At 55.8% G+C, this 13931-nt stretch overlaps 1 protein-coding gene across 1 annotated transcript; it reads right to left on the bottom strand.

The window, feature by feature from the left end:
• Positions 1-418: 418 nt before the first annotated feature.
• On the bottom strand, positions 419-13045 carry Pbxip1 (PBX homeobox interacting protein 1). Its single transcript, XM_028890806.2, is given in 12 exon segments — positions 419-1331; positions 1727-2013; positions 2015-2947; positions 3588-3716; positions 3809-3891; positions 4137-4160; positions 4280-4507; positions 6342-6501; positions 6569-6636; positions 6839-6965; positions 10462-10549; positions 12958-13045. Coding segments are annotated over 11 exon segments (2181 nt in total). The 5' UTR covers positions 10516-10549; positions 12958-13045; the 3' UTR covers positions 419-1243.
• Positions 13046-13931: the final 886 nt, after the last annotated feature.

Raw genomic sequence — 13931 nt, 5'->3', positions numbered from 1 at the left:
CAGTAGCGCGAGAGTATTGCTAAATAACAGAGACCCATCCCCTTTCTAGTGTCTACTCCACTCCCTGACTGACCCGGCCTGAGTAGGCCACCCTACCTACCCGCATGCCTTAGCCCCTACACCCCCTGGGAGATTTCCAAGGGTAGTCTAGAAGCCCAGTGTGCTACCCATGGCATAGACGTTAGCACTCAGGGGGACTTCCTAAAGAACAGCCGGGGGCATTCTGGACTTCGTGAGAGCTAGTCAGTGGGTAGGGGTCTGAGATGTGGGGTGGTAACTAGGGGCAGGAGGGAGGCAGAGTCTGAAGAAATGTGGAGCCCAAGTGCCACCTAGTGGCTCCCTCCCCTCCACAGACCCAGGCACCAGGCTAGGGTGTGCCCGACCCTCCACAGCACACTCCAAAGAAGGGAACAAGTCGTGTGTGGAAGAAGCAGGGTCTTGGCTTCCGAGCTTTATTGACTCTGTTCCTCAGCCCTCTTTCCGAGGATAAGAATACTGTGATGACCTGGCCTGAGGCTACCCAGCCTGGATTGGAGCCCAGGGTTCCACAGGGGTTCAGTCGGGGCAACAGTGACAGTTGGTGGCTGGGCTCAAGGCTAGGCATGGGGAGGGGCTGCAGGGCGGGAGGGCTGAGAGTGGGGTCTAGGTTGTGCCCATCCACCGGAGTGGCCACTGCACGGTGTCCCCTGCACTGACAGACCACCTCCAGCGGCAGCGCAGGCAGGGAGGCGAAAGCCCCAAGAGAAGCAGGATAACAAGGACACGTCACGCTTGGGGACCAGCTGCCTCCAAAGCTAACAAAACCCCGGGGCAAGTCTGGGGCTTAAGTCTCCAACCAGCAGCTCCAGTGCAGGCTTGCGGGCTCTGTTGTGGTCCTGGGGGCCGCCGCAAACACAGGAGAACAGCTAGCTCTCTGGCTTCAGAATAGTCCCGGCAGGCAGGCTCCCCCGGCAGGCTCCCCCGGCAGGCTCCCCGGCAGGCCCCTACACACTCAGTCCCCAGGACCTTTAGCGTTTGCATGTATTCGCATAGACAGTTCAGCAGAACCCACTACGGTCTTTTTGTAGCCAAAGCGGTCCCAGTGCAGGGTCAAGTGCTGTGCTGTCTTCCGTGAAGGACATTCAAGGGCACTAAAGAGCCAAGAGGGACCCACTGGACTGTGGGGACAAAGCTTCTAGAGTCAATTCCAGGGACCTTGCGCTGGCTGCTTGCCAAGGCCCCTCTGCTGCGGCAGGAACAGGGCTCAGCCATGGTGGTGGGAATGGCGGCCATGTTCTTCCCTGGGCCCCACAACTCTGGGGTTCCAGGAGTGCTTCTCCTTCTTCTTTGACCTGTGGGGAGACGGGGCACGAGGCGGGGCAAGGCCTTTAGGAAACAGAACCACTGAGATGGGAAGGCCCTGTTCTTCTGGAGGAATCCAAGGCAGGCAGCTGCCAAGTGCGGACGGGAGAGACCTGGGCTCCCCGATGGACCCACTGGGGGAGGGCGGAAGGGGCCCTGTAGGTACGGGCAAGGTGGGAAAAGGGGGCCCCAGCTCTAAAGGGGACCCCTCAGGACTGCTGTAGTCCTTCACGGGAAGACAGGAAATGTACGTAGGAGCCTTCTCTAAGGCCTCGGAATCAGAAATGAAGAGGACTCCAGCTAGAGACCTCTTCCGTTCAGGGTCCCAGTGCCTCCAAATCCCTCTCAGCTATTAACACCCCCACCCCCACCCCCAGATTCCCACCTCTTCTTCAGCGCCTTGTCTCCAAAGAAGTGGCCGAAGATGAAATCCTCAAAGTCATCCACTTCATCGTCATCACCCATCTGTTTTATTGCCACTTCCTCCAGGCTGTCCTCCAGGGCATCCACAAAGTCCCGGAAGCGAAGGCGGTCATGCCTGAAGAGGCCATCTTCTCCAAAGTAAGCGGGTGAGAGGGGCAGCTCTTTGGTCAGTTGCCCAGCCCAGGGCAGCCTCGCCAAGTAGGCTCTCAGCACAGAGGCCAGCTCCTGCTGCCTCACGGGGGCTAGCTCCGATGCCAAAGAAGGCCAGGCCCTCCTGCCGGGCACAGTCGGCTACCCCTGAGCAGCCCTGAGGGGGCCTGTACCTGCGTCTCAGCAGCTCCTCCCAGGAGGACAGGGGGTCAGGGCCGCTGTCTTTCCCCCAAGACCGCTTCTGCCTTTCTCCAGAGTGGGTGTTCCCACTCTTGGTAGGGTGTGCCTTGGGGTCCTGCCGCTTGCCATCTTTTCTGTTCCCCGGGTCTTCTCCCCTCGGCTTCTCCGCCTCCTTCCACCCCGCGGCTGGTTCCCTGTCCTCATCCCTCCAGCTCTTCCTCCTCTCCCGGCCGGCCTCCTCCTTCCTATGCTTCCAGTGCTCAGCCTTCTGGTCCCTCGGCCCACCATGCCACATCTCCTTTCTACTCCGCTCCCTGGAATTCTGGAAGTGGGGCTTCTTCTGGTACCAGGCCCCCGAGTCGTTGGCAGGAACGCCAGTGTCCCGACCCCAGTCCTCCAGGCCCTGCAAAGTCTGGGCCAGCACGTGGCCAAGTTCGGCCAGGCCAGCACGAGCTGGGGCTCCTCGGCCGGCGTTCTGCAAGCCCCTCTGCAAGTCACGATGCACAGAGCCCAGCAGCCGCCACTGCCTCTGCAGCTCCTGCCTTAGGGCCTGGGCCTCAGCCTCCAGCCGCTTCTGCTGCTCTGATAAGCTGGGGTCTGGCTCCTGTCCCTTGGGGCCTGGCTCCTTGGTGGCTCTGTCACCTGGGCCTCTACCCCAGCTGAGACACACACCATCGACGCCCCGGACACAGTTAGCCTCTAGGCCCTGGAGTCGGGCCCTTAGCTGCTGCAGTTCTGACTCTAGGACCTGGTGGGAGGTCTTGCCCTGCTGCAGGGCCTCCCGGAGCCGGGCATTCTCCTCCTCCAGCCCTTGGGGCTGGTGCAGCAGGCTCTGAAGCTCTTCTTTCTGAGCCTAGAATGTAGTCAGGGACAGAAGAAAACAGGGGTCCTTGTCAGGGCGAGCACAAAGCCTTCCACCCCGATTCTCTTCTATTAGAGTGGGCAGGAGCTAGTTCTGTTGGTAGAGAGCCTGCTTAGCGTATGTATGCAAGGCCCTGGACTCCAGCCCCAGTGCTGCCTTGGACAGCCAGATGGGGTCCCCCTCTTCTCCACCCCTAACCTGAGCCAGGTCCTGAGGCGGTCAAATCCCGGCATCTATGGCGTTCCAGAAGCACATACTTTTTAGACCCACCAGAGCCCATGTCTAGCCTTCCCGGTTTCATGTCCACTTCCTAGATCTAGGCAGGCACTGTCCATTGAGCCCAGCACTCGGCACGAGCCGTGGCATGTTGTTCTTCAAATGCTCCAGGAAGATCACCGCCACCAATCAGAGGTGACCGGCCAGGTAAACAAGTACACCAGCCCTGACAGCCCTCAGCATGAGGGAGGTAAACAGACCAAGACACCCTGACGACCGACCGACCGACCGACCGCGGTAAAGGTGAGGCTCAAGGGTCAGAAGAGAAGGGAAAACTCCTCCTGGGGGAGCCCCACTAGGACATATGCCCGGTGAAGGTGGCCAGATGCACCCCCTCCCTCTTGCTAGGGCCCACCTGCAGCTGGGCCTGCAGCAGCCGGATATCCTGGTTCTCCTTGGCCAGCTTGTCCAGCAGAAGCCCCATGCTCTGCAGGCTGGGGCTACTGTCCGGTGGTACCGAGGCCTGCCGCTGCTCTAGCTCATCCTGAGGGCAGAAGAGCAGCCACTTCATGCCCCCTCCCCGGCAGGGCAACCCAGCTTCTCCCTACCAGGCACCCCCACAGAACCCATACATACCTGCCTGTTCCCTACAGTATGCACCAACTCAGTCTCTGGCTCAGTATCGGGAAAGACCTGCAGCTCTGCTTCCTCCATGGGCCCTGTGGGTAAGTGAGCCTCTGAATCCAGTCCCTGGATCCAGAGAGCCCATCACCCCTCTCCCTGAACACACCCCAGGGCTCACAGGTCTGCTGAGCTAAAGGGAGGAAAGTCACCCTGAACAGTTGACAAGGTCAACAACCAGGGAATAATAGGCAACCCTGAACACCTTACCTGAGAACCACTCCCCATACAGACTCCCATTAGCACCAACACAGAAAGCAAGCCAGGGCCTCTGCCTACTCACCAGTCTCGGGCTCCAAAAGCGTACCTGAAGACGAAAACAGTCTGAGGAGGCTCCCAGGGAAGCAGGGAGAGGTAAGGACAAGCCAGGGCAGCAAGGCAGGGCCAAAGGACCGATTGGAGGCCCTAGCCAGGAGTACTACTCACCAGAGAACAGGAGGATCCCCAGGCCCAGAAGAACCAGGGTCCCTAGGAGACACATGTTGAGGGAGATACCCAGCTCGCCTCCTGCACCCTCGCCCTTGGCCTGGTCCTCCACGTCCACAGGTATCAGGGGTTGGGGTGGGCCGGGCTCCCGGCCCCTCCGTCTCCGCAGACCCTCCACATCCACGTCAGTGTCTTCATCACTGCTGGAGCAGTGGCGGTCTTTCCAAACTGGAGGAAGGGGAGGGGACCCGGCAGTGAGGCAAGCACCCGGGGAGTGTGGTAAAGAGAAGGCAGACACAGGGAACCCCAGCCCTGACCACGGAGAAGGCGCATGAAGACTGCCCGGTTAAGCCTAGGTACTGACTGACTGCCCTGTCCAGGCTAGAGCCACTTCCATCCCAAAGGCGTCCTGCTCCTTCCAGGATCCATCTTTCCTAGTGTGGCCCCACCTCTGGTTCAGGGAGAGGCATGCTGCTGCCCGACTAACCTCAGTCTTCCCCCTCCACCCCACATCAGACGGTTGGACGGTTCTCGCTTGACGGCCTCCATAATCCACTCTCTTCACAGGCCCTATGGTCTCTGCCTTAGTCCTTAGGTCCAACCTCCGTCAGACTCCGGCAGCTGCCCCCTAATGGTCCGGGCCCCAACCTCTTCCTTCCCTGGCCATCTTCCACAGATGGAGGGCAGGGGGAGGGTGTGTCTCCGGTCACCTCTGCCCCTGCCTTGGGCAGACCTGGGCCTAGGCCTACTCTTCCGATGACGCCAAAGCTTTGGAATGTTTTCTCCTGACCTACTCTATGGTCAAGACTCTTCTCAAATGGCACCTCCAACTATGTCCCTGCCTCTCCCTCTTTCTTTTTTTGTTTTGTTTTGGCGTGGGTTGGGGGGCGGCGTTTCGAGACGGAGCTTCTCTGTGTGTAGCCCTGGCTGTCCTGGAACTCACTCTGTAGACCAGGCTGGCCTCGAACTCACAGAGATCCGCCTGGCTCTGCCTCCCAAGTGCTGGGATTAAAGGCTGCGCCACCACCGCCCAGCAACCTTTCCTCATTCTCACCACCCCTGACTAAGCTGTCTCCCCGGAACTCTTCTGGAACTGCTGAGTTATGAGTCTTTCTGGTCCCTTCTACTCTCTTTGTTCTCTGGCTCAGTTCACTGAGTTTCTCAGAAAGTCTGAGCCTCCCGCCTCCCCTCATCGTGGGTCCATAGCCCGCAGGAGGAAAGGAAATGAAGGGTATGTTCAAGTCAGCGGTTCTCAAGCTGGGGGCTGCAACCCCTTTGGGGTCAAATGACCTCTGCCCAGGGGCCACATATCAGATATCCTGCACATCAGATCTTTACATTAGGATTCATAACAGTAGCGAAATTACAGTTCTGAAGTAGCAATGAAATAATTTTATAGCCAGGTGGTGGTGGTGCTGTCCTTTAATCCCAGCACTCAGGAGGCAGAGGCAAGTCGAGGCCAGCCTGGTCTACAGAGAGAGTTCTAGAACAGCCAGGGCTACACAGAGAAACCCAAGTCTCAAAAAAAAAAAAATTATGGTTGGGGGTCCCCACGACATGAGGAACTGTATTAAAGGGCTGCAGCATTAGGAAGATTGAGAACCAATGTTCTAGAAGTAAGGAGAGAGGACATAATCAAGCAGACAACAGGCCACCAGTCAAGCTCTTAACTCCTCTGAGCGTCTGTGTCCTCAGGGGTGATGATGAGGAAAGAGAGCAGGAGGTGCCAAGTTCAAGGCCTGGCCCTCATGTGCTCAGTAGTGAGGCCTGCCCCTTCTCCTACACTTTCGACTTATTTATTAAATCTTTGATATGTGTTTACTTTATCACATGTATGAATGTTTTGCCTGTGTGTGTCTGTGCACCGTGTGCATGCGATGGAGGTCAGAAGGGGGCATCAGGTCCGCGGGAACTGGAGTTAGAGAGGGTCGTGAGCTGCCATGCAGGGGCCGGAATCGAACGCAGGTCCTCTGGAAGGGCAGCCAGTGCTCCCAACTGCTGAACCCTCCCTCCACCCCCCTCCCATGCTTTCTAAAAGGGGAGAGGTGAGAAGGGCCCTGACCTGCTCTGGGACTGGAGGGCAGGCTCTGTGGAGGGCTCTCACTCTCCAGGTCCTGTGTGTCAGGTCTCCGGCTTGTCGCCACAGGGGTCGCCTGCAAATCTTCCTGGCTGGGTGTGTCTCCGGGAGGCTCCATCCCATGACCATCACATCCCAGCGTGCCCTGATCGGGATACGGCTATGAGAAGAGCTCTTCCCACTTTCTTCCCAGCTCCAGCAAAGTACCTTACCTTGACCTCGGTCTCCTCGGGCAGAGTAGCACTTGCATTCTGGGAACCTTCCGTTTGGGAAAGCATCCCTGTGATGGAAGAGAAAGCCCAAAAGAAGCCACAGCCCTGAACTTTCCTTCACGGTAGCCTTCTGGCACCCACAGGCCCCAACCACTGTGGAGGGTGGCAGCTCATTAACCAAGGTCAGCAAGCAAATAGTCCTTCCCCCAACTAAAAAGAAGGCCCCCAAACAGGATTGTTTATGTCCAATCCCCTACAAGGCCCCATTACCTTCTTCATTTAAGGTCCCAGCTAGTTCTTCGTCCTCTGCCTTGGAGGGGTCCGAAAGGGCCTGGGAGGCTCCCTCAGATTCTGGGTCCATCCTGGGTTCTGGGCCCAGAGTCTCCACAGGCAGGTTCTATCGGGAGGGAGGTAAGCTCTAGGATCCTTTGTCAGGACATCAGCACAAAACCAGGAGCAGGGATGCCCTGATGGGAGACGAGGGGCTAGCTGCCCTCAGGCACCTCAGCACAGGTCTCCAACACTATGGCCTGTGCCGGAGGTGGTGGCGCACGCCTTTAATCCCAGCCCTGGGGAGGCAGAGACAGGCGGATCTCTGTGAGTTCGAGGCCAGCCTGGGCTACAGAGTGAGTGAGTTCCAGGACAGGCACCAAAACTACACAGAGAAACCCTGTCTCGAAATATCAAAAGAAAACTATGGCCCGTGCCACTGTGGAGCCCTATCCAAAGTCTCTCTTCCACTCAGCAGCTCCCTAACCTTCCTCACTGCCCCAGAGGCCAGGTTTCTGTGAAATCACAGCCGTGAGCAAGGATCTGGGACCAGGGGATCAGCCCAGCAGTCAGTCCCTGAGGGAGGTCAATGGTACTGGGGGTCCCTGCCCCTGTCCTCAGTGCTGCCCTCCCCTCCAGCCAACAACTCAACCCAGGTCACCGTTACGGTCTCCCTGGTCCCCCCAAAGCTGTCTCTCCTCTGCCTGACTACATAGCCATCTTCTGAGTTCTCTGGCCTTTCCCTTGTCCACACTCCCCGGACGGCCCTCTCTCAACAGCTACTGGCAGAAGCCCAACCACCCCCCCACCCCCTACCCCTACCCCACCCCCCACCTCACCCCACCCCGCCGCAGGCAGCCTGACCCCGACTCTTTAGCTCTGACTACTCAGCTTGGCCGACTTTTCTCTGCACATAACTCCTTGGCAGCTTGCTACCTGCCCATCCCAGCTAGAGCTCCACTCTTCTCCAGGAATAATTCTTTGTTTGAATATCTCTCTCTCTCTCTCTCTCTCTCTCTCTCTCTCTCTCTCTCTCTCTCTAATATCTCTTTCTCTGTGCAGGCACACGCACATACCACAGTATGAGTGTGGAGGCAAGAAGTCAACCTCAGTGAGGTGCTGCGGCACACGCCTTTAATCCCAGCACTCAGGCAGAGGCAGGTGGATCTCTGCAAATTTCAGGCCAGCCTGGTCCACACAGCAGGTTCCAGGACAGTCAGGGCTATACAGCAAGACCTTGTCTCAAAGAAAAGGGCTACCTTCGCTGTCAGCCCTCACCTTCCATCTCTTTTGAGATGAATCTCTTGACTCTCTGCTATATTTGCAGACTAGCTGGACCTCAGACTTCTTAGGAGTCTCCTGTTTCCAACTCCCAGCTCATCACAGGAGCACCAAGATTACAAACCTGTACGACCATATCCAGTGTTACTGGGTTTTGGGGAATCTGAACTCGGGGTCTCATGTTTATGTGTCAAGTGTTTTACCCACTGAGCCATCTCCCCCAACCCTCCAAAAATGAACAGATGAGAGAGGGGAGGGAGCAGGGCATCTCTGCATAGCCCAGGCTGTCCTGGAACTCACTATGTAGACCAGGCTGGCCTCAGACTCACAGAGATCCACCTGCCTCTGCCTCCTGAGAGCTGGGATTAAAGGTGCACACCACCATAACCAGCTCAAGAATAATTTTGACCTCGGTATATTTCTCTGCAATTTACGAACCACACTTTTCTCAGGGTCACCCCTGCAAGGCAAGGATTACAATTCTGGTTTATAACGGAGGACTGACAGGTGAAACTCTTGGCCCAGGTTCCCAGCTGTCAACAACGGCGCCATGACGGGAGACCAGGGCGGACTGAGCACAGAGCCTATTTTAATCCCTGCCAGTGAGCACTAGTCCAGTGTTCTGTCCCAGGGTCATTGCTGAGGTCAACTCCTCATCCCCAGCTGGGCTCCTAAAGGCTACCCCAAACTCAACATGTTCTGTGGCCTCTCTAGCTACTCTCTCTTTTTCATTGTTATTTATTTGTAGTTAACTTGTTGATAGAAGGTTTCATGTATCCTGAACTTGCTACGTAGCCAAGGACAACCCTGAACATCCTGATCCTCCTGCCTCCATCTCCCAAGCAGCGGGATCACAGCTTGCTCCACTATGCCCAGTTCCTCCGAGTGGTTCTAAGGAAGTCTCTCAGATCCCTTTGACACATCCTCATCATACTTCTCTAGATACTAGTTCCCAACCCACCAGCCCTTCTCCCTTCTTGGCGGCATCAGGAGCCTCTGGTTTCCTACCCTCCCCAAATGCCACCTGGAAGGCTGCAAGGGCTTTACAAGCACTATCCCTGTTCCCAGCCAGCCACACAAAGGCTCGATCGCCTGCGGATGACACTGAGTGTCGGGCTCCTCTCCAACCCAGCAGCTCTGCACTGTCTGCTCATCAGATGACACCCGTCCTGGCTAATTTTATGTCAACCTGACACAGGCTAGAGTCATCTGGGAGGAAAGAACCCCACTGAGAAGACGCCTCCATAAGATCAGACTGTACTCAAGCCCATGAAGCATTTTATTAATTAGTGATGGATGTGGGAGGATCCAGCCCATGGTGGGTGGTGCCATCCCTGGGCTGGTGGCCCTGCATTCTATAAGAAAGCAGGCTGAGAAGCCATGGGAAGCAAGGCAGTAAGCAGCACCCCTCCATGGCCTCTGCATCAGCTCTTGCCTCCAGGATCCTGCCCTGACTTTCCTCAGTGACGGACTGTTACCTGAAGCGTAAGCTGACATAAATCCTTTTGTCCCAAGTTGCCTTGGTCATGGTGTTTCATCACAGCCACCACAGTAACCCTAAGACAACACCTGATGCTTCATCAGGCCCTTTGAGCCTCTTCTGGGGTTCTAGGCTCTAGCTCACAGCATTCCAACATGGATTACAGTAGGTCTCCACCTTACCCTAAGGCTCTTCGGTCTCCACATGGCTCTCTCTGTCACCTCATGAGCTCACTCTTGCTGGTCTCACACCAGAAGTCCCTTTCTTCTCTCAGCTTACCCATCTGGGCCCCTCTTCCCAGGGGTGGCTGAAGCCCCAACACCAGAGCTCTGTGCCAGGTCTCCTCCCTGCCACTGGAGCCCCACAAGAGCCAACAGGGACCACAGATGATCGTCAGGACCAAGAGAACAGGACAGATCCAGAAAGCAGTGCCGGGACCCAGACCAACCCAAGAATTTCTCAGAGGTCCTGACTTGGCAAGGTTGTCGAGGGCTGGAACCAGTGCCTCGGAGGAGTCAAGGTTGCATTCTTGTGACCTGACTCTTCACCCTAGACTGTGGTTATCAACCCGAAGGCTGAGGTAGCCTGTGTTCTTTGCTAACATTGTCTGGTTCAGCTCTCTGCTGATCTTGGCCATTTTCCCTTGGAAATAGTATGTAAGATGCTGTACTTAAGAAACTTGCTTGGCATAAGTCATCAGCTACGGAAGACCTCCTGGTCCCAGCTATTGCTCGTCTTCTTTGTTCCTCCATCCCCAGTACTCACACTCAGGACCGTTAGTTACTCCTGCAGGTTCGGGTCAAAGCAGTCCACCCTGTAGGGGTTCCCCCTCCCCTGTAGCTCCCAGGTCCACTGTCCCTACCTCAGAGCCAGCAAGCACCCAGGTATTATCTGAGTCTGGGCAGGAAGAAGTCATCGTGGTACTGGTCCAGGGTTGGTAGAGTGGCCACCTGCAGAGAAAAGCTCTCTTAAGAATGGGAGTTCCTGGGCGGGAGAGACAGCTCAGCGGTTAAGAGCACTGGCTGCTCTTCCCGAGGACCCAGGTTTAATTCCTAGCACCCACATGGCCGCTCACAACTGTCTGTAACTCCAGTTCCAGGGGATCTGACACCCTCACACAGACACACAGGCAGGTGAGACACCAATGAACATCAAATAAAAATAAATCAGGCCAGGCGGTGGTGGCGCACGCCTTTAATCCCAGCACTCGGGAGGCAGAGGCAGGCGGATCTCTGTGAGTTCGAGGCCAGCCTGGGCTACAGAGCGAGATCACGAAAGACACAAAACTACACAAAAAGAAACCCTGTCTCGAAAAACAAACAAATAAATAAAAATAAAATAAATCAAAAAAATTAAAAAAAAAAAGAACAAGAAGAAGGAGGAAGAGGAGGGAGTCCCCATGGGAAGGCAGACAGCAGGCAGCAGGCAGACAGCAGCGGCATGGCTCCAGGCATCAAAAGCTGGGCAGGTGCCTCCACAACCCAGGCCAGTTCAGTCCTGCCTGGATCCCAATCTTTCCTGTTGGGATTCACCTTGCTAAAAGCCACAAGGAAGCTGCCTCTTCCAAAATCCACAGGGCCTTGGGCAACTGCATTGACCTTGAAAGGTCAAAGAGGCCAAAGGCTGAGAAGTCCAACCCCCTGGCGTTCTGGCCAAGGGGAGGAATCTCAGAGAGGCTGACTGAAGAGAGTGGGAACCGCCCCAGGTCCCGTAAACAATACCTGGGTCCGCCATGATCCCTAGAGTCCTCCCACAGAGCCCAAGAGAAGGCCCAGCAGCCTTCTTAAGCGGTCCAGTACCTATCCACCATCGGTTCTCCGCACATTCTGGTGTAGGGCAGTGGTTCTCAACCTGTGGGGTGTGACCCCTCTATCGGCTACGTGCATCACATTTCCTAACAGTAGCAGAATTACAGTTATGAAGTAGCCACAAAATCATTTTATGGTTGGGGGTCACCCACAGCATGAGGAACTGTTATTAAAGGGTCTCAGCGTTAGGGGACCACTGGTTTAGGGGGTCCTCAGCAGGGGCTGTGCAAGGCTCAGCTAAGATGGCCATCTTAGCTGAAGTGAGTGGCCAGGCAGGAAGCTCTCTAATACGCCAGGCCTGGCAGAGCTATGTCCTCCTGGATGTCTGTGGTCAGAGAGAGATGAGGAACCGCGTCCCCAGGGCAGAAAAGGCAGACCGTGAAGAGGCTATACCGGAGCACTGAGAAGGGGACCTGGGGTGAGGGAGCCTGGCAGTTCTACCTTCAAAACCAGCTAAATGCTCCCTCTCTACTCCAGCTGGGTTTAAGTCCTTCGTGATCACCTTAAAAACCCCTGCGGCTCTTGCCAGTCAAGATTCAAGTCCAAGACAGGTAAAGGACATCTAATGGTGTCTCCTAGACACTAGCACCCATCCCACAGGGAGACAGAATGATTGCAATGACTTCCCTATACCAGGTCCGAAAAACCAACGCCCCCACGCCCCCCTTCCTCTGGGGACAGCCACACAGCCATTCTTGTTCAGCCTTCCGGCCTCAGCCTCCCTCTGCTGTCCTGACACGTCCCATCCCCAGTTGCTGTGTGTGACTGTTAACAGGTGGCCGGCACCAAGGAAGGAAGTGGCAGCCGCTTGAGCAGAAGTCCCGGGTTATCCCTGGCTGTTTACAGCCTGCTCAGGTCCTCCAGAACTAAGCGCCATGGCAACCAGGGTGATGTCAGACTCACCGTCTCCATGGAAACCAGCAATGGTATGGTATTTGGGTCAACAAGACAAACCTTCTCAAACCTAAGCAGGGGACTTCCTGGAACCCCTGCACGCAGGGTCCCAAACCCTGATACCAAAAAGTATCCCTGCTCTCCTCGGCCCGTACACCGATGCCTTATTAGGAAGCCCTCTAGGAGACTGTGCCGGCTCAGCTGCCATCTTCCCCAGCTGCATCTTGCAGGGCTCTTTGACCTCTAGGAAGAAAACTCACACTCCCTGCTGTCCTCCTTTCGCCCAGGCAGGATTCAACAAGAACACCTTGTCAGCGCCGTCACTGGCTTGTGCTGTTTCTAAAACACCGCTAAAGGGGGGAGTGCTCCCACGCTGCCCAAAGCTGTAAAGTCCTGGTTCGGTACACACTTCCCTCTGACAGCCTTCTCTGACCTTTCAAGAGAAGGACCTGGGACCACAAGAACCTGCCTGAGTTCCTCCTTCAGGATCACCCACCCCTTCCTTCCCCGCCCTCAGGTCCCGGGTTAGGCAGTGTGTGGACGCCGCCGGGGTGCCGATTCCTTTTCTACAGCTCTGCCCTCCTTTGTGATCTGGGGAAAAAGTGTGTGTGTGTGTGTGGGGGGTCCTGCCGGCCCACCCCCAGCTAGGGCTTTACCTGACTCTCGCTTCAGTCTTCAGCTTAACTTGTAGTAACCTCCCCAGGTTTCCAGCCCAGGACGGAAAAGAAGAAAAAAAAAAAAAAAAGCGGGGAGTCACGTGGCTGGTGTTTGACCAGTGAAAAGTCGACTTCCCCGCAGGGGGTGGGGGTGGGGGTAACTTTTGACCAATAAAAACTGGACTTGACCTCCCAAGGAGGGGAAAGAAGATCTGCGCAGTACTTCCCCCTAGGTTTATGTCTTGGTGGGGGACTGTGGTCCCCAGCGAGCTAAAGTTTCTTTTTGAGAGGGGGGAATCTCCCCTCTTTTCGAAACGTTTAGTGTCTAGTAGGAAGACCTAAGACTGAAAGGCGCTGTCTGATGAGACCGCAAGGACCGGGTGCCATGGTGGCTCCAGGATGGACAGAGACAGCTGGGGGGTGGGGGATGGGGTCCGGTGCAAGTTTGGGTTCAGAAATAGCCCTCCTCCCGGCAGGCTGAGGGTGCCACTGCTTTGAAAATGGAGGAAGGCTCTTGGGAGGCCGAGACAGGTTATCTTCATGAGTTCGAGATCAGCCAGATCCACGTAGTGAGTTTTAGGCCCGCTAGGGTTAGTGAGATCCCGCCTCACAACCAAACAACAAAAGAGCAGCGTGTGGATGGCTCAGTAGGGTTAAACCTCCACAGGCGCGCTGTGCACGTGCCTGCCCTCACACCATCATACACCAACAAAGGTAATTTTAAAAAAAGAGGTGGTGCTATAACCCAGCACTGGGGAGGCTGAAACAGGAGGATGATGAACTACAAAGCAAGACTGTTTCAACAAATCCCAAACTGAATCAAACAAAAACAATGGAAGAGCCGAGGCAGAAAAATATCCACAAATTCAATTCAGGGCTGGATGTGACTCAGTGGTGGAGCACTGTGATCTCCAGCATGGAAAATGAAACATCTCGACAATTTTAAAAGTTTATGTATATGGCTATTTTACCTG

The sequence above is a fragment of the Peromyscus leucopus genome, chromosome 6 (assembly GCF_004664715.2).
Source record: "Peromyscus leucopus breed LL Stock chromosome 6, UCI_PerLeu_2.1, whole genome shotgun sequence".
NCBI classification, from domain to species: domain Eukaryota; kingdom Metazoa; phylum Chordata; class Mammalia; order Rodentia; family Cricetidae; genus Peromyscus; species Peromyscus leucopus.
This window is presented reverse-complemented; position numbering and strand designations above follow the sequence as displayed.